The sequence below is a fragment of the Nannobrachium achirus genome (assembly GCF_963921795.1).
Source record: "Nannobrachium achirus genome assembly, chromosome: 9".
NCBI classification, from domain to species: domain Eukaryota; kingdom Metazoa; phylum Chordata; class Actinopteri; order Myctophiformes; family Myctophidae; genus Nannobrachium; species Nannobrachium achirus.
Window position 1 is genome coordinate 22,337,697 of NC_137818.1, and position 19,690 is coordinate 22,357,386.

Here is a 19,690-nt window from a genome sequence, read left to right on the forward strand (position 1 = left end):
GTTTCGCGCCGGTTCGGGAAAACCGCGCGTCGGGTCGGGTCGAGACCCGGCACTGCACTCCGTGCCGCGGCGGGGAACGCGCGTGCCGAATCTGAAGCCGGTGGGACGAACGGTTCTCGAGATACGCGGATTACAGACAGACACACAGACAGACAGACAGACACGCAGAGACTTCTCGCATTTATAGATAGATATATACAGGGTATAAAGCTTTTGGAACAAATAACAGCATTATTTTTTCTCAAAATGCATTTAAAGGTAGCGGCTCTGTTTCATACTGTATGTGCAGTAGGTCTAGATGTCAATCCATGGTTTATAGCCCTTTATAGTCCTTACATGAGATGAGATGAGATAATCCTCTATTGATCCCCAGAGAGAGAAATTGAGGAATTTGCAATTTGCCTTTGTATGTCTGGCTTCTTAGGTCATCTTATCTAACAGTCTGTCTGCATGCCTACTTCTCTGTATGTCAATCTCTCATTTTTGTTTCTGTCTGTCTGTCTGTCTGTCTGTCTGTCTGTCTGTCTGTCTGTCTGTCTGTCTGTCTGTCTGTCTGTCTGTCTGTCTGTCTGTCTGTCTGTCTGTCTGTCTGTCTGTCTTCCATGAGATGCTGCAAATAATGTATTACATGCGATCACCAGCTGTTCTGTGTGTGTGTGTGTGTGTGTGTGTGTGTGTGTGTGTGTGTGTGTGTGTGTGTGTGTGTGTGTGTGTGTGTGTGTGTGTGTGTGTGTGTGTGTGTGTGTGTGTGTGTGTGTGTTGTGGGGGGGGGGGGGGTCGGTGTGTAGGGTAGGTCTACTCTTTCATCTTCCAAAGTGGTTCCTGTGGCTTAATTAGATGGCAGCACTCCAGAGTGCCTGTGAAACACACACACACACACACACACACACACACACACACACACACACACACACACACACACACACAGCTGTTCAGGTGTTCTTAGATATGTTTGCTGTTGGAGTTTTAACCTGGGGATTTTCTTCTCAGACAAACACAGAACCCAAACCAGAGTGACTTCCTGTCCCGTGGATGTTCAGTGTTGCTACAGACAGACACTTTCCTTTTATTTGACACAGAGATTTAACTACTTAAACCCTATACTTGGTCGAGTGGAGTCCCTGTTTTCACTCTACATTTACATCTTCGCTGAACAGCCGATGCAATGCGTTGTAAGCTTGTAGATCTGCAATTCTCTGAGGGTATAACATATTGCATTGGTTAGACCACCTAAAACTAACCTTAACCCTAACCCTAACATCAGTAAAACTAACGCTGGCGAATGCTAAGCTAACCTGCCGATGCTGGTGAATGCTAACCTGGTGAATGTTAACCTGGTGAATGTTAACCTGGTCTAACCAACAGGAGGTCTAACCACTGCTCTGTCCCCTCAGTGAAGGTTTTTCCCTGAATTACAGATGCTGATCTGTAGCATCATGAGATTCACTATGTCTCTTTTAAGAAGACCTAAAGAGTTGAATGCACACCCAGTCACAGGTGATTCAATCACTGTGGAGTCCTCTATCACATGACACTATACTCTGTTAGCATGTTTTTGTTTGCCAATATAAATGAGCGAAACTGAGGCCCTGTCCTTTTTTAAACGTGTGAGTACTACCAAAGATATATTATATCTTGAGATGTTGTGTCTTTTGAAGCATATATTTTGGGGGTTTAGCACCACATAGAAAAGTGTCATTTTATGTGTGTGTGTGTGTGTGTGTGTGTGTGTGTGTGTGTGTGTGTGTGTGTGTGTGTGTGTGTGTGCGTGTGCGTGTGTGTGCGTGCGTGCATGTGTGTGTCCTAGCAGAGAGGAGATGGGTGACATGACATTGTATCATATCATACTATATTGTTGTGTACACCTGGTGTCGTGACCAAGGACCCCTTAGCTGAGAGAGGGATGAAGCAGGGACCCCCCCCCCCCCCCCACACACACACACACACACATACTATATGAAATGATATTGCATATTATAGTTTTTCATAGATACCTGTAGCTTCATAGACTTGCTTGACAGCACCATCGTACCTGTTTCTGTAAATGTCTGTTTTTATTTTCTTCATATAAATATATTATATTAATATGATGCATTCATTTTAATGTATTTTCAGTCATTTAACCACTTAAACCCTCAACACTTATTAAAGTTGACCTTTGGCTCTTTAGTTGGTCTGCGTTGTGAGCTTGTAGATCTGCTATTTTTGGTGACTGTTCCCCCCAAAATAGTAACTCTAGGGTTCAAGTAGTTAATGTAAGTAGTCACAATCATATTAGTAACTAATTATTAGTAATTCCACCAACCTTCTTAACCCTTACCCCCCATGACCCCATGGGATATGATATCATAGTGTGTCTTATTGTATAACTCTTAGAACAAAAACTAGGCTCTACTCAATTTTATTGGTGAAACATTTTTACACTCAAAAATATTGAGTAAATATTACTGATATGAAATCAGGTAAATGAAACTCAATTAATTTGAGTAAAAGTAACCAAAACTTTTACGTACTTATTAACAACTAAAATTGAGTACAATGACCTAAAGAAATTGAGTAGATATAATTAAATTATTCAGTCAATGCCACAAAAAACTACAAGTAAATACATTGAAATATTAAGTAGATCTAATTGAATATTTGAGTATGATTTAACAAAACAAATATGTCACATTTACTCTATTCATTTACTTTTATTGATTTAATTCATATAGTACCATTTTACCCCTTTCATTTACTTTACCTTTTACTCCAGGAGTACATGATGTCAAATGAATACACATGAAATAATTATGCAGATAATTATGTTTTTAATCAACTAATTTTGACCAGTGTAACACCACATCAAGTATGAACATTCAACATACTTTAGTATGTAAATGACATGCAACAATGCCTGAAAAAACAATATGTTTAAAGATAATGATCAGGAAAGGGGTATCCCTGACACTTTTAAAATGTTCTGTTTACTAAAGAGCAGTGTGTGTTCACAATACTGTATATAAGTACCTCTAATTGAACTGTGCATACTGTAAGTATAGCAGTCTGTCAAACATTATGCACCATAAGAACAATGAGCCCATCAAATAAACAGTAAGTCATAACCACAAAATACATTAAAGAAGACAGTCAGAGGCCATTTGGCATGAAAGGAAATCACAACTTGGAATATGAAATAATAAATAAGCATTTACAGTAGCTCAACATTTTAACATATTGACTATGCACACGTGTAATGTCTATATGCTAAACTGACCTGTTTGCATTATGACTCAAATTGGTCATTTGAGCATTTCTGAAGAAAAAAAAAGATAATAATTCAAATAACTGACACCATGTGAGGCTTAGTCAATTTGTGATTCCAATAATTACTTGACCAAACCAAAATCAAGGAATACTGTATAATCATGTTGCTTATTTACTTCATACTTTTTCCAAGTTTTTTACACATGTAATCCTCATTGAACACCATAATAGATACATGTAGATAATATGTAGGCCTACCTGTGCATTTTATCTTCATTGTACACACCATTGTATGCAGCTGTGCATAGCTTGTAATAAATGCAAAAAGTAATGACTAGAGGGCTTGCACATTACCCTCACTGTGACCTTAACTAGCTGCAAACCTTTGTAAAGAACACAAGTTATACCCAATACATTTGTGTAGCCTATATGCACAAAGATACAGTAAATCTACTTACCAATATTTGCAAACACTCTCCAGGTCTCTTGTTGAAAAAGATGTGTGCTGCTGCTGCTGCTGTTTGTTGACAGAATGTTCCAGTAGAATTTTCCCATGAACCCTTTTTTTCCCATGAACCCTTGTGTACAATTTTGAATCTTAGTCATATCTACTCAATTGTTTAGGTTGTTGTGAGAGATGAAAGATTATTTAGTTGGAATGAATAATAATTAAGGGTCTTTTTTAATTGATCCATATAAGTACTCCATACTCAAATATTATGAAGGGAAATTACCAAAACAAATTGAGTATAATTCATGAATAAAATCAGTTGGTCAAATACTAATTTATTCTCACGAAATTAACTCAAATAATATATGTACATCTAACTCAAAACGAACAGTTGGATTTTTACTCATTTCGTTTGGTGTGACCTACTCAAACAATCACATACATGATATTCAGTGATTTTATTGAGTAAATATAACTTTTTCTAATAGTGCCATATACTCGGCCGCAGAATCATTTCTCAGAGACTGTACTGTACTGTATTCACTCTTTTGGTATATCGTTTTGCACAGTTTGGGTACAGTTATACTGCATTGTGTTGTACTGTGTTGTACAGTCATATAGGCCTAGTACCATGGTTTTTAGGTCCAGTAATCAGCTGGGTGTCAGAGATGGAGTGTTGGCCTAAAGGACCAGAGCTAACCAACAACTTGTCTATCTGTCTGTATCTCACTATCTGTCTGACCTGTGTGTGTGTGTGTGTGTGTGTGTGTGTGTGTGTGTGTGTGTGTGTGTGTGTGTGTGTGTGTGTGTGTGTGTGTGTGTGTGTTTGTGTGTGTGTGTGTGTGTGTGTGTGTGTGTGTGTGTGTGTGTGTGCGTGTGCGTGTGCGTGTGTGTAAACTGTAAAGACTAATAATCATTGTGTATATCCCTGCACTGTCTGCATTGAGCAGATACATAAAAACAGTTTTACTCCTATCCCTTTAATTGTACATATTTTGTTTTGATTGTATTGTATTGTATTGTATTGTATTGTATTGTATTGTTTTGTATTGTATTGTATTGTATTGTATTGTATTGTATTGTATTGTGCTTTGGCAATGTAAACTTATGTTTTCTCATGCCAATAAAGCCTTTTAAATTGAACTGAGCGTGTGTGTTCATAGTGTTTGCTGGGGTCAGGAGAATGTCTTGTCATTTTGTGTGTGTCAGTGTGTGTGTGTGTGTGGGGGGGGGGGGGGGGAGTTAAGTCACACCATTTGTTGTTTTGCCATTTGCTCAAGTGAAGGTGTGAAGTGAATGTGATGAACACTGATGAAACTGAATGTCATGGTCAAGGATGGACAAAGGTGGACGTTGTGGCATTAATCAATGAGTCAGGGAGAAATGATTGAATTAGCCTATGAATAATAGGCCTATTTCATATATTTACTGCCTGATTGGCTTTGGGTCAAAAAGCATACACAGAGAGAAAGAAGGCTATACTCTCTTTCTACCGCTGGGGACGGACCAACAACACGCAGAGGGGAGGGAGAAGCAGTGCACTGTGTTGGGAAGCAGCGGAGCGCAACAGAAACAGAATAGGTGCCTGGAGGGAGAGGATCACAAATCACAGCGCACCGCTCACACTATACGCACCGGGGCTCTGAACTACATTCCCCACTATTTTCTATTTTTCAACGTTATTCTTTCGCGTTACACCTCAGATGGTCCTTTGTAGCGACACTTTAGGATTATATCTGCTGCTTTAGTTCACTTTTTTTCCTCCCAAGAATCCCCCCCACCCCACTCCCCTCCAACTTGTTGCCTGTGTGAGCGACTCGACGGGGAACAGGTGAAGATGGCGAGAGGAGGGCCGGTGCAGGGGACAGCTCCCTTCCCGGCTTGGTGCACCCGAACACGGGTAGTTTTGTTACTTTTGCCGCTGCTGTTGTCCCACTGTTCCGAGGTGGTTTCGGCCCAGGAGTTGCCGACCAACGGTGTGAACGGCTTCAGCCTGCACCCGCCGTACTTCAACCTGGCGGAGAACACGAAGATCACCGCCACGGCGACCTGCGGAGTCGACGAGGACACGGCGAGACCGACCCGAGACCTGTACTGCAAGCTGGTCGGGGGGCCCGTGTTCGGAGACCCCAGCCAAACCATACAGGTAAAGACCAGAGAGAATAGACCGGCCAAGGCCGCATGCACCTGCTTTTCAACGAATGTTATTACTGAGTAATGCACTGACTCCACTGAGGGCATGACATTATAAGGCTTGTCCTGTTGTCCGGGACAACTAATACATCTTTATGGACAAGTTCATTAAAAAATGTTGGCCTACTTATCCGTTGGACAAGTGGCTCTTGGTTTCACTTTTTCTGACGCTCGATCCGAGCAGTAGCTATGGACTGCCGATAGGAGTGGATCTCATTTATTTGTCAAAGTAACACAAAAAAATAAATTACTGTGATTGTGAAATTGCGCGTTTTTATCCGGACAAGTGACTTTTGTGCCTGGACAAGTGAATTACCAACCACTTAGAAAGGACAAGTGCCTCAATAAGTTAATGTCAAGTTCTGCAGTGTGGCCAGGTGTCGGTGGTTGGCTAATGTTATATTAGCCTACCGTATTTAAAAAAAAAACGTGTTCAAGTAACCTATATAATATGAACATTGGACTCTTAAGTTAGTGGGCCACTAATACAATTGAATATAGCCACCGGTTCTGGAAATGTTCCATTACCATAACATTTAGCCTACACTGTAGGGCAGGCCCTTCAGTATATATTCGGCTATAACCTCGCGTCACATGCTATAGCAGGTGTTTAAAAAGTCAAAATGATAATATTCCACACATGCTCCAAAAAGTAGCCAACTATGACGATTTGGTGGTAAACTATTAACGCACTTTCCCGCGGGCAATAGCCTATACAGTCCCACTCGCTCTTTTTCTTTCTCTCTCTCTCCCACCTGTCCCTGCATTCCTGACGGTGACTGACCCGTGCACTCACTGCAGCCTATCAAACTGCGGTTACTCGGTTGGTTTACTGCCGCTGGGGCCGTTCATTCTCAACATGCAGGAATTCCCAAAGCTGTGGAATAGCCTAGGCCTGGGATATGCAATGTGTGTGACAGTGTTGGGGAGATTAGATAGAGGCAGATCCACACAGAGATGTTGAGGAGTTGTGTGTTTGGTTTGGCTGAGTAAAAAAGGCCTATCTGTGATGCTGTAAGTTCTAAACTGAAGTAAGTGTGTGTGTGTGTGTGTGTGTGTGTGTGTGTGTGTGTGTGTGTGTGTGTGTGTGTGTGTGTGTGTGTGTGTGTGTGTGAGGGAGGTGAGGGAGGGAGAGAGAGAGAGAGATACATTAATAGAGTTAAATAGAAACACATTAAAAGCACACATTGACTGTGAACTCCCTTATCAAAGACATTCTCCAGTGAGGGAGAGCATGAACCTGAACAATCCCATGGGCCAAGTCAGTCAGTCAGTGTACTATCTATCTATCATGGTCGGTCAGACTGGCAGTCATTGAGGGCAGAGAGAGAGAGAGAGCCTGACAGAGCTTGTTGTCAAGCAGGGCTGTGATCTGCTGGAACGTTGTAAAAGGCAGTTAAAATGTAAACCCTGCAGATATATAACGACCCTCCCCTCAGGGAAGCAATTCCTGGTATTCTATCACAAGAAAGAAACGGCCTGACTCCCTGAGGGCATGCATGCACCTTTTGAGGCTACTGTTTGTACATAGTGAGAAAGAATGTGTGAGTTTGGAGAGAAACGCATAATTTGTGTGTGTGTGTGTGGGGGGGGGGGAGATAATCTCAGAGTCTCGCTTATCAACAACGGGCTGGATTCACATTCCCACACATCAAAGCTCATGCAGTGATGATGATGTGGAGCCAACCTGCTGTGTTGTATTCTAACCTGCTGCCTGGGGCCGTGGTGGGGCCGTAATGGCCCTGCTGGCAGGGAGCCATGTCCCCTCTTCAGTTCAAACTACTGCAAACCAATAGCCTTTCAATCGCCAACCAGTTAATGGAGTAAACACCAGCCACTTTAGTTAATGCTGCTCCGATCATAGTAATAAAAATACATCCCTTTATAATACATTCACTAAACAAATAGACTACATGAGTACAAAAGGGATATTTATTTCCTGTGGCAGTCATAGATAACCCCCTTCATGCATTTTCCCACTAGACTTCTAATATTAATCTATACGGTAAACGCCTTACGTCTTAAATTAATTCACAGAACCCACCAATGCCATCAACTCTCCCCACATATTTCTGTGTTGCCACTGCTATCCTACTGGCTCACCTGCTACTGGTGAGGAGTGCCCACTGTATATTACATATAGTACAGTAAGTAAATGATCATTACACACAGCATAAACTTCAACTCTGCTGAAAACCTGACCCTCTGGAGTTTAACCACTATGTTGGGCATGGCCGTTTGTCAAAACATTCAATCATTTTTCATCAGGTTTTCTCAGGACAAACCTGTGGCCCTCAAAACTGAGTTCAAGACCATCTTTCTCTAAGAACGAACTGCTCGCAAAAGATATGACAGAGAAATCTTGTAATGAGCTGTGTGAAGGTTGGAGCTTTAACTCACTTTTGGGGGATTTATTGAGGTTGTTGTTGACCCTTCCTGTTCTCCTCATAGCTCAGGTTAATCCTCTTCTTATTCGACACCGAGACATGAGTGTTGTTATTCAGTTAAAACAGCGTGTGTATGTGTGTGTGTGTGTGCGTGCGTGCGTGCGTGCGTGCGTGCGTGCGTGCGTGCGTGCGTGCGGGCGTGCGGGGATGTAATCATTTCGTAGTTTTATAACCAGCTGACTCTGAGTTCAACTGTAAGGTCACTTCATAGTCTAAAATATGATTGACATGTAAGAGCGAGAGAGGCAGATCAAAAGAGAGAGAGAGAGGTTCTCCGGAGGCAAGCGAAAACTTGAGAGTGGATTGGAGAGACCAGTCAATGAGATGGAAACAGAGAGAGAGAAATGCTTGTTCACTTCATGCTGAGCCTCTTCACACAATGTCCTTTTGAAAGGATTTTTTTTGTCAGTGCCTACTAGAGTGGGGTCTCAGAGAGAGAGAGGGAGAGAGAGAGTGAGGGAGGATGTGAAAGCAAATGAGAGGGAACAAATAAATGGGGGAGAAATGGAAGAGAGGAAAAACGGACTAGTAAAATGCGTCATACTAAATGTATTTAAATAAATAAATACATGTAATAGATTTAGTCCATATTGTCCAGACCTCCTGTTGTTTTACTGCAGATTTTTTTTTACTGAGTTGAAGAAGAGTCCATCTTTTCTGCTTGGAGTGAGGAAATTGGAAAGATTAAAGTCAAAGTAAAAAAATCACACTCGTGTGAACTGAGCGGTGGTGTGTGTGTGTGTGTGTGTGTGTGTGTGTGTGTGTGTGTGTGTGTGTGTGTGTGTGTGTGTGTGTGTGTGTGTGCAACAGCGCCCCTCCCTTAACATATGTGGTCAGAAAAGGTTACTGCAGGCTACAGACAGACAGACAGACACGGAGACAGACAGACAGACAGACCCACACACACGGCCACGTATAGGAGCGTTGTGACCACCGCTCAAAAAGTCTGTGAAACATAAGAAAATAGAAGAAGCAGAGTGACACACAAGCAAGCAAGCAACAGGAGGAGAGAGATAGAAAGAGGAAGGGATGGGGCAGCGAAGAATTGACCTGTGACCTCTAACCTTAGTGACCTGCAGCGATAACACCTCCTAACCTGAGCTATTGTTCATGTCTGTGCTTGTTTAGTTTACTCTAGTGTTTCCAATAGCAGACACAGGTTGGGACTTATAGGCCTGGACAACAGGCCTGCTGTAGATAAGGCCAGGATTTATAGCGACACTGGTGTGGTGGGAGGATGAAGACGTGTTCTGTTCCTTATACACGTCACTAGCAAAAATGGAAATCTCCTGTGGATAATATAACTTGTACAGCAGTGGTTCCCACACTTTTTAGCCTGTGACCCAAAAGAGAAATTTAAGATTTGCCCGGGACTCGCTTCGAGCCGCGTTGTGAGCTTGTAGATCGTCTATTTTCACTACTTCTCTTCTAATTTATGGAAAATATATTATATTTCTTGATGAACAATGATTGAATTTTCCCACAAATGGGTACCGACCCAGTGTTTGGGAACCAGTGTTGTACAGTACACTGCTTCTGGTTAAATATGTATTGCATATGCTTCGTTTCAAAAAGCAAGAATTAAGACTCGCTAGCAAATTAGCTGAAAGAGAAGATGAAGCAGGGACCCCCACTTGTGTTGTAGATTAAACTTGCAGATTTCATAGATGGCTTCATAGATTTGTTCTATAGACTACTATTACCAGTAAGACTCCCTAATCGGGAGATAAGCGACCGTTGGTCGCTTATCTCCTGTCACACTGCTGACATCAGTATGACATCACACCGTACACAAATGACCCTTATATAAGACCGGCATTATCTACCGACAGATTAGTAACAAGATGTCAAAATCGTTGAAGGTTGAATCTCCAGATATGGAGATAACCAACACATCCCTCCATATATGGAGATAACCGACGAATCTCACTAAGTCTGACCTCACAAGCCCCATATTTGGACACGAACAACATATAACTCCATATATAGAGACATAGCTGCTGACATCAGTATGACATCACACTGCTGACATCAGTACGACATCACACCGTACACAAATGACCCTTATATAAGACCGGCATTATCTACCGACAGATTAGATGCAAGCAGGATCTCGACTCTGACACAACTCATCGGCTCATAAGCTGGTTCTCCCTCCATATATGGAGATAACCGACGAATCTCACTAAGTCTGACCTCACAAGCCCCATATTTGGACACGAACAACATATAACTCCATATATAGAGACATAGCTGCTGACATCAGTATGACATCACACTGCTGACATCAGTATGACATCACACCGTACACAAATGACCCTGACGGCACACACCAAGCAGTGTGATGTCATACTGATGCGGAGATATGAGCAGGGCAAAGGTGTGACGTGTGACGTGTGACGGACGGACGGACGGACGGCCGGTGGAGGTTTTGATACTAAACTGCGACCTGACGGCCGCAATTAATATGTTGGATTCATGTTAATGTGTATTTTCAGACAATTAACCTTTTAAACCCTCAATACTTAGGAAAACTTGACCTTTGGCTCTGTCCTTGGTCTGCTACACCAAACCTCTTTGCCGAAAATGGCAGATCTGCAAGCTGATAAGGTGTCGTAGCACAACACGTCAGCTTGCAAATCTACTATTTTCTGCGAATGTCCCCCCCCCCCCAGAATAGAGATACTATTATGCAAAGACCCCCCCACACCCACCCTGTTGAAGACCCATGCCTTAGAGCCCCACCATTAGTTGGGAAAAAAATCTGCTTCATGGGGGGCAGCGGGGGATTAAGTGCCTTGCTTAAGGGCATGGGAGGGGACACCGTAATTTAGGCTATTTCACAGGGTTCACACTTCCCAGGCTGTCCAGAGATTTGAACCTGTTGACCCTTGAGGCTCAAACCTTTCTCTCTAACCTCTATCTCGTCACTCCTTTCCTGGGAGGGGACCCAGCCTATAGTTAACTGCATTCATTTGCAGGTCAAAATGAGTTCCCAATTAGACGGCTAGAATGGAAACCTGCAGTAATTTGGTTCCCCAGGCTCACAGTTAGAACCACACCACCAGTTGAGTGCTACCTCCCTTAGATAAACCGAAGCTGAGAGATTGAGTTTATAAGCCAATTAAAATGAACTTCAGACAAAGTACAGACTGAGTAGCACTGTCAGAGACCTTGGTGTTTTTAACCGTGCTCTTGAAAAGATACCTGACTCCTCTACCTTTAGGGCCAAAGGGTAGTTTTAAACCTTCTCATTTCATAGTTGTTACTTCAGCTGAGTACAATGGTGCAGATGTCCATCAAAGCTTTTCACATTGCTACGTTTAACTTATTTTTAATCTAAAATTAATTTACTTGGTTTGCTCACATCGTTCTCATAGAGTAGTTCAAATGAAAGCTGTTGCACAGCTGAGTATTAATCTATAAAACAAGTTGAACTAGAAGCAGTGCTCTTCCGAGCACAGGTCTCCACCAGGCCGTGCGTCCTGGTGGTGCTACTGTATAATAGGCCAATGTAAAAAGGGTGGCATATGTTCTTCACCTTAGATCTTTCATGGCAATCGGACGCTGCATGCATGATTTCAAGCATTGTGTTCCAAAAATGTGTTTTGCTAAAGTCTACCTGCTGGTGGTGCTATAACAGGACAATGTTAAAAAGGTAGCATTTGTTCCTTGACCTAGTGGGAATATGTGTGGCAAATGTCACGGTAATCGCAAGCTGCGTTGATGATTTGAGGCATTTTGTTCAAAAACGGAGCAATCCTGCAAACTTTGGAAGCTAATATTAGCCAATCAGGATGGAATGTGAAATATCAGACGGATCAGACTTGATCACATGACTATAGAGATACTGTGTACCGATTTGCATGATTTTTGGATAAAATCTCAAGGAGTAATATCCAAAAATGTGTTTTACATAAGTCGGCCCAAAGGTGGCGCTATAAAAGGCTGATGTGAAAAATGCAGGGCAAAGGTTTATCCTTAGCCTCTAGGGAGTGCGCTTACAAAGTTTGAAACTGATCGGTGGAGTTATAGGTAAAACCACAAATCGGGCTGTTATAGCGCCACCATGAGGCTGATTAAAAAAAATTAAGTGGCATTTCTTCCTCGGCCTAGTGGGAACGCGTGTGCGCGATTTCATGATAATTGCACTTTGCGTTTGTGCTTTGAGGCATTTTGTTCAAAACGGCTCAATCCCACAAACTTTGGAAGCCAATCTTAGCCAATCAGGATGGAATATGCAAAATCGGACAGATCCGTGTCGATCACATGACTGTCGAGATATTGCCTACCGATTTGTAGGATTTTTGGACAAAATCTGTAAGAGTAGTGCACAGAAATGTGTTTAGCAAACATCGGCCACTAGTTGGCGCTAGAAAAGGCCCATTTGAAAAATTTAGGGCAGAGGTTCTAGATTGGCATCCAGGGAATGTGTGTGCTCACTTTGGCAGCGACCGGGCCAACGGCGACTGAGATTTGGCGCTCACAAACTGCAAGGACGCACGGACGCACGCACGGACGCACGGACGGACACACGGACGGAGGGGAAAACATACTCTCCCTCAGCCTTCGGCTGGTGGAGACAACAATGCTTGCGCAGTGTCTGTTACTGGAAATGAGAACATCTTTATTGAAACCCAGAATGTAGTGGTCTGGTGAGACTTAATGAATGACCTGCCCCCACTATTAGCTCATTGTAAATGATCTGAAAGGCACTAATGCTGATAATGTAAATGTGAGCCAGTGTGGTTTATGGTTGTTTCCCTTTCCTCCTCCCACCAGGGCCAGTACTGTGACATCTGTAACCAGTCGGACAGTGACAGAGCCCACCCCATCACGAACGCCATCGACGGGACCGAGAGATGGTGGCAGAGCCCCCCGCTGTCACGCAGCACTGAGTTCAACGAGGTCAATGTCACTCTGGACCTGGGACAGGTAGGATGGCTTTAATACATACACTCTCTCTCTCTTTCTCTCTATCTCTCTATCTCTATCTGCATTTGTACACTGTAAGGCTGGGAAATGTATAGAAAATATATCGATATCGAGGTATCAACATGCAAGGTATACATATCAACGAAGGCGTCTTGAAATGAGGTATTGGTGTATGTGTCAAATTAATTAATAGACACAGTCCATCTGTAACCAGGTGTGGTTATTTCAATAAAACCATTGTTTGAAAATGGAAGTAAGGCATTTAATTTCTTCTATGTGTACTGTGCAGTGTGCATGCATGGATATGCTATTCATTATCTGGGTTAGGCAGGCAGTGGACCTAAAGCAGAAAAACATTCAAAACTATATATGCAATTGTTTTTACTAATATCCTGAGTAATATCGATATTGAGGTATTCAACGACGTTATCGAATATTGAAGGTTTTCCTAATATCGCCCAGCCTTAGTACACGTTAGGTCTGCACATTCCCCTTGTGCACTCTTCCTCTGAATTGTTTATGTTTATCTATCTCTTTCTTACTCTTTTGGGTCACTGTGCATTGTCAGACCAGTTATATGATACAGTAGACGCCGGGCTCCTGTCCTATTGTGTGTGTGTGCTGTTTTTACTCTGGCTGAGTGCTCGAATGTCAGTGTTTACTAGGACAAGGGGGGCGTCCGAGTAGTGGTGCAGGCAGGGGTAAAGACCCTGCCCACCACCACGGAGACCGGGGTTTGGATCCTTCACGGTGCATCAGGCTTGGCTGGGCACTCTGATGAACACAGTTGGCCCGCCGTTTTGCTACAGGAAGCCAGTTGGGGAGGGCCATATCCATAGACATACTGTCTATGGGGCTCTGGGGCGTCTGTAGAAAAATCCAGGCAATATTTAAGGCAAGCTTCCGGAATTCAGAAGCACGCAGCAGTCAATATCTTTAAACAAAAAAAATCTATCAAATCAATCAAAAAGTGAAGAATGTCAGAATGTTGTGGACACAGCTGTGTTTTAGAATGGTGACTGTCTTGTAGTTCTGTATGTCACTGGGGACACCCAGAGACACGGTCAAGTTACAGTATAGATGACAACAGAAATGTAACCTCAGTGGCTGGCATTGGTGATGAGCAAAATCCTACTGTCGTATATTTTATCCACAATAGTTGGGAGTGGTATACCGGTATATACGTATACAACTATACACAATGCTATGTAGAACAGAAGAGTCTAGTGGCCATTGGCCAACCTACGGAATTGGCAGGTATAGAAAACAATAAACACTGTTTACCTTATGCTCACATCACAGCTGTACAGCAACATTGTCTGTCTGGTGTTAATTTCGGACCTAGCTAGCAGTGATAAATAGTCTGTTGAATCTTTATGCCTTTGATAATAAATCCAGAATGAAATCCCAGCCCTGCTAACTGGATTCCTCGCTGACCCACGGAGATAAATCAGTCTCGGTGGGTCCCGTCATGAATGTGCATTAGTTACAGTACTGTAGGGTGTTGGAGTGAGCTGTGAGTTGATGTAAGGCTGTTAGTCTTGGCTTGCTTCTGTGTTTGTTCTAACTTCTGTTTGGGTGAATACAGTACAACAGGATCTCGCACGCGCGCACGCACACACACACACACACGCACACGCACACGCACACGCACACATCCATCCATCCATACACACATTAACATGCACGCACATGAAATTATATGTACTTGATTAGGACCAGAAATATACATGCACACACACTTTTAGGGGCCTCAATTGTAGTGCACATGCGCACGCACACGCACGCACGCACTCACGCATGCACACGTACATGCACACGCACACTCTATAATAGCTTCTATATAAACTCTGTTACTTGAGCAGCTCTTAAAGAACCTTTTTGTTTGTTAACGCAGCTCTTTTATAACAGGCTGTACTACTCTAGTACCTTCCATCCATCAATGGAAAGCGGCTGCTCTGTATGTGTGTGTGGGGGGTGATGTGCTCTCCTCTTCATCACTTCTCCTCTGTTCTTCTCTTCTCTGCTCTTCCTCTCTTCATTCACTCTCTCGTCCTTTTTCTTTTCTTCTTGTCTCTCGTGTCTGGTATTCTTTCATTTACCTCTATGTTTCCTCCCCACCCTCTGACAGCTTGTGCATGTGTGCATGCGCGCACATGTGTGTGTGTGTGTTTGCGTTCACACAAATTTGTCCTTTCTTCTCTGTGATTACAGAATGCTTCCATTATCACACACCTTAAGAATCTCACACTCTCTCTCTCTCTCTCTCTTTCTCTCTCTCTCTCTCACACACACACACACACACACACACACACACACACACACACACACACACACACACACACACACACACACACACACACACGCGCGCACACACACGCACACACACGCGCACACACTCATTCTCTCTTTCCTGGAGCCTAACGTTGTAAACACGAGACGTCACTTTCCATCGCTTAGTCACTTTGTACAACACAATGGTGGATTGTATTGAACCAGGTATGAGCTCATCCTACTGTCCATGACTTTACAGAATATCAGCTCTACACTTTTCTCTTTCCTTTCTCTGAAATGGTCAGAAGCTAACAAATAGAAGCATAAAGATGGTCATGAAGCTAACAAACAGGAGTGTAGAGAAGCAGTGATGTCATTACGTGCGCATCCCGCATCAAAAACTCATTCAAGTCGCCCAGGGACTCATTCATGTCATGGTCCTGGGGTCCCGGGGATGCGCCTCCATTGGATTCCATGTTAAAATAATGTACTTCTTCTACTTAAGTTGCTATATTAGTTTAGATTTAATTCGTTTTTAATGTATTGTGTAAGATAAACACTGTAAAGATTTATTATCAGTTAAACCTGGAACAGCTAAAAACTATTTTCACAAGTGGTTCTCTATTTTCACAAGTGGTTCTCAAAGTGGGGTCCTGGGTCCTTGAGGGAGTCCCAGGGGGTCCCCAGATAAATGATAGTTAGGAACCAAATAGAACTTTATGGGTCTGTAACTCGGTGAACAAATGGAACCAAATGGACCTGTTCCATTTGTACTCTAGTATTTTAACATTTAATATAAATTGGGGTCCCAGTGATATACATATAATTAAATGGGTGTCTGTAGCCTAGTGTATTTAGAAATCCTAGTTCTAAGTTCAAACATTAGCCAAATTGTAAAATAAATATAAGAAATAGGCAAACATTTTGAAAATAGCCGATCTACAAGCTCACAGCGCTCGAAAACATTTTATTGAGGACTCATAAAACCATTCTGGGACCCATTTGAATGACCACCTGTGGGTCCCGGGACCCATTACATTGAAAACCTAGTAACATCACTGGAGAAGATACTGAAACAAACTTCTCAAACCTTTTCCTGACCCCCCAATTAATACATATTTATTGCTGCGGACCCAAATCTCGAAAGATTTTGTCTTTAAAACAGGGGTCTTCAACAGGGGGTCCGAATCGCAAAACCATCTCCCCAGCGGTCCTTGAGGGAGTTCCAGGGAGTCCCCAGCTAAATGATAGTTAGGAACCAAATGGACCTTTATTGGTATTTAACTCAGAGTGTGTACACACAGAACAAAATAGACGCTGATTTGGTTCGGGTCCATTTGGTTCCATTTGTACACTCTCAGAGTTAAATTAACACTGATTTTACAATATAAATTAGGGTCTCAGAGATAGAAATGACAGGTCCGTAGCGCTAATGCATGGGGATCCTTGAAATTAAAATGGCAGGGAATTGCTGCCAGAGCCGTACAAATCTTCTCTTAGTTATGGGTGTCCTTTGCATATCTTTTCAAATGGGGGTCTGCAGGCTAATAAGAGTCAATTTGGGGGTCCTTGACATGAGAAGGTTTCAGAACCACTGTTCTAGCTGATTACTTTCCTCCTGAGCCACAGCTTCTCCAGAGGAATTCCTGCTGGAACTGCCTGTCCCCAGGAATTTCACAAACCTCTGCAAACACAGGCTGCACTAGGGAAGACTGAGTTATTTCAATCATTATTTTTGTCATGTTCAATATTAGTTAATAAAAGAGAACAGCTCCGCTACCTTCTTCAGTCACTGTGTCTCAACAACAGAGGAAGGAACTGGCTCGTTCCAACATTACAGTCGCTTCTAAAGGAAAACCGCAGGAGGAAGAGGAGGAATAGAGAGTCAAAGGAGGGAAAAGGATGTATGAGTAGGATGTGGAACAGGAACAGAAGTAGGAAGGAGATGAATGTCCACATTTCAGAACGTTTGGCATGGCACTATCATTTACAGATGAAAGAGAGAGGGAGAGCTAAATGTCAGACAGGTTCCTGTCATTTATGATGAGTACAGTGCTGTAGCTGATCCAATGGAAAGGTGGAGGGAAGATGAGAGGAGGGAGAGAAGTAGAGTAGAGGATCTGTAACTCCAATGGCTTGGGTTTGATCCTGAATTCATCTCTAGGAGTAGGAGAAGTGGCCTAAGGAAAAGAAAGATGCTGTGAGGAAAGATGCTTGGATGGGCCTTCCCTTTAAACATATGAGAGAGAGAGAGGGAGAGAGAGTAAAGTAATGTTAGGTGGTGGTCCTGATACACTGACTGCACTGATGGTGAAAAAAAGTGGAGGAGATCTTCTCCACTTTAGGAAGAGGAGAGAACAGCACACATATTGTGCATTCCAGGTGGAGATAAAGTGAGGGATGAGGTGGGAGTGGAGCTTGGGTTGGTTAGATTCCTGACTGGTACAGAGGCAGGCTGATATACCGTACATATGCACTGGTGGTGGCCACTGGGAGAGGGCCAATTCACCCACAGTCTTGTTACTGGTGGCCACTGGGAACTGCAGTAAGAGAGGGATGTTCTGGACTGGTGCACTTAATGCATCTACGTATGTCTAATATTGTCGTTGTCGGGTGGAAACCTTGTTTCAAATTTGTAAAGTAAAGCCCTGCTTCATCATACAAGGCCGGCACAGAAGTAGTGAAAACAGCAGATCTACCAGCATGTGCTTGTAGATCGGCTGTTTTCACTAGTTTAAATCATTTTTAAAATGATAAATGCAAAACGAACGGTTTTGGACATACAAGGTTTTCACCCAACGATGATATATTTCTCTGTTGTATTTCTCTGTTAAATGTTGACTTCACAAAACTATGACATCACACGCATGGTTTCACAGGGATTTAGGGAGGTTTGCCTTTCCCTTTTAATTGGAAATATCACTGCCTTTTTTATATACTGTAGATAGAACATTTTGAGAGAGAGAGGGGGGTGGAGGGGCTGGGGTAGGTAAAGTGAGATGAGGGGGGTCTGCATGTTCAGACAGGTTAACTGGCATTCCAATCTCCTCTTTCTCTCTCTGTCTTCGTTCTTCTTTCTTTCTTTTGTCTCTCTTTCTTGTTCATGGCGGATATGTCTTTGACCCCCTCTTTCTGTGCCCCATCACACACATGCATGATAACATGCAAGTATAGTCATGCACGCACCCAGCGGTGTCGCACCAAATTCTGGGCCCTGGGTACAAGGATTCACTGCAGGCACCCTCATCAATGTTCTTCATAGGGGGAGGGGGTTTAACCAATTTAGACTGGGAACGCATTATTACGCTTTATTTTGTGCTTTAACTATTGAAAAATAGCAGATATACATATTGTAGATCTGCTATTCTTCATGTGAAGGACCCCTCCAAATATTTAGTTCCAGGGACCCTGCAGAAGCAAAATTTGAGCTTAAAAAAATACATATATTCAAAGATATGCACACATTTTCACGACTTTTCCAAAATAGCAGATCTATAAGCTTGCAGCGCAGCACTCGGTGCTGCACTTTGAGCTTGTATATCTGCTATTTTTCAATTGCCAAAGTATAAGATAATTAAGGCACCTCCACCTTGGGCCCTAGTAACTCAGTCCCACTTTTCCCAGCCTTGTGACACCCCTGCATGCACGCACCCACACATAGATAGATTTTGTTCACGGCACCACTACCTGAAAATCTGAGCCCCCTCTTCCACCCATACTTCCACCCTCCCTTGTTTCCTCCTTCTCAAACTCACTCACCCTCTCTCACTCTCTGCACCCCCCCCCCCCCCCCCACACCCCCCAAAGGCAGATCAGAAAAATCTAAGTATATATCTAAATCAGGTTCCAACATCATTTGGATTCAGTTTCCATTACCTGAGCTGGCAGCTTTATGAGGCTGCTTACATTTCCACTCTGAAGAGACTCCTCTACTTCTCTTTAGTACTGACGCACACACAGTCGCACACACACACTCAGACAGTATGTACAGCGTCTCTGGCGTCCAATAAATCAATATTGTATTCATCTTATCTAGTGCATACCGTGTGTCATCAACTTCAGCATATATCCATCAATCACAAAGAGTCTTGTGTGGTGCAGCTGACTTACTTTCGTCTAATGTCATCACTTCCAAAAAATCACT

The 19,690-nt window shown here is 42.9% G+C and overlaps 1 protein-coding gene across 1 annotated transcript in view; it reads left to right on the top strand.

Moving 5' to 3' along the window:
- Positions 1–5,534: 5,534 nt before the first annotated feature.
- Positions 5,535–19,690, top strand: part of LOC308290712 (laminin subunit alpha-5-like) — a gene marked incomplete at its 5' end in the record, with an annotated part of 97,642 nt that continues 83,486 nt past the window's right edge. The window contains 2 exon segments of the mRNA XM_080732622.1: positions 5,535–5,843; positions 13,120–13,272. Of these exon segments, the coding sequence (XP_080588748.1) occupies positions 5,535–5,843; positions 13,120–13,272 (462 nt within the window).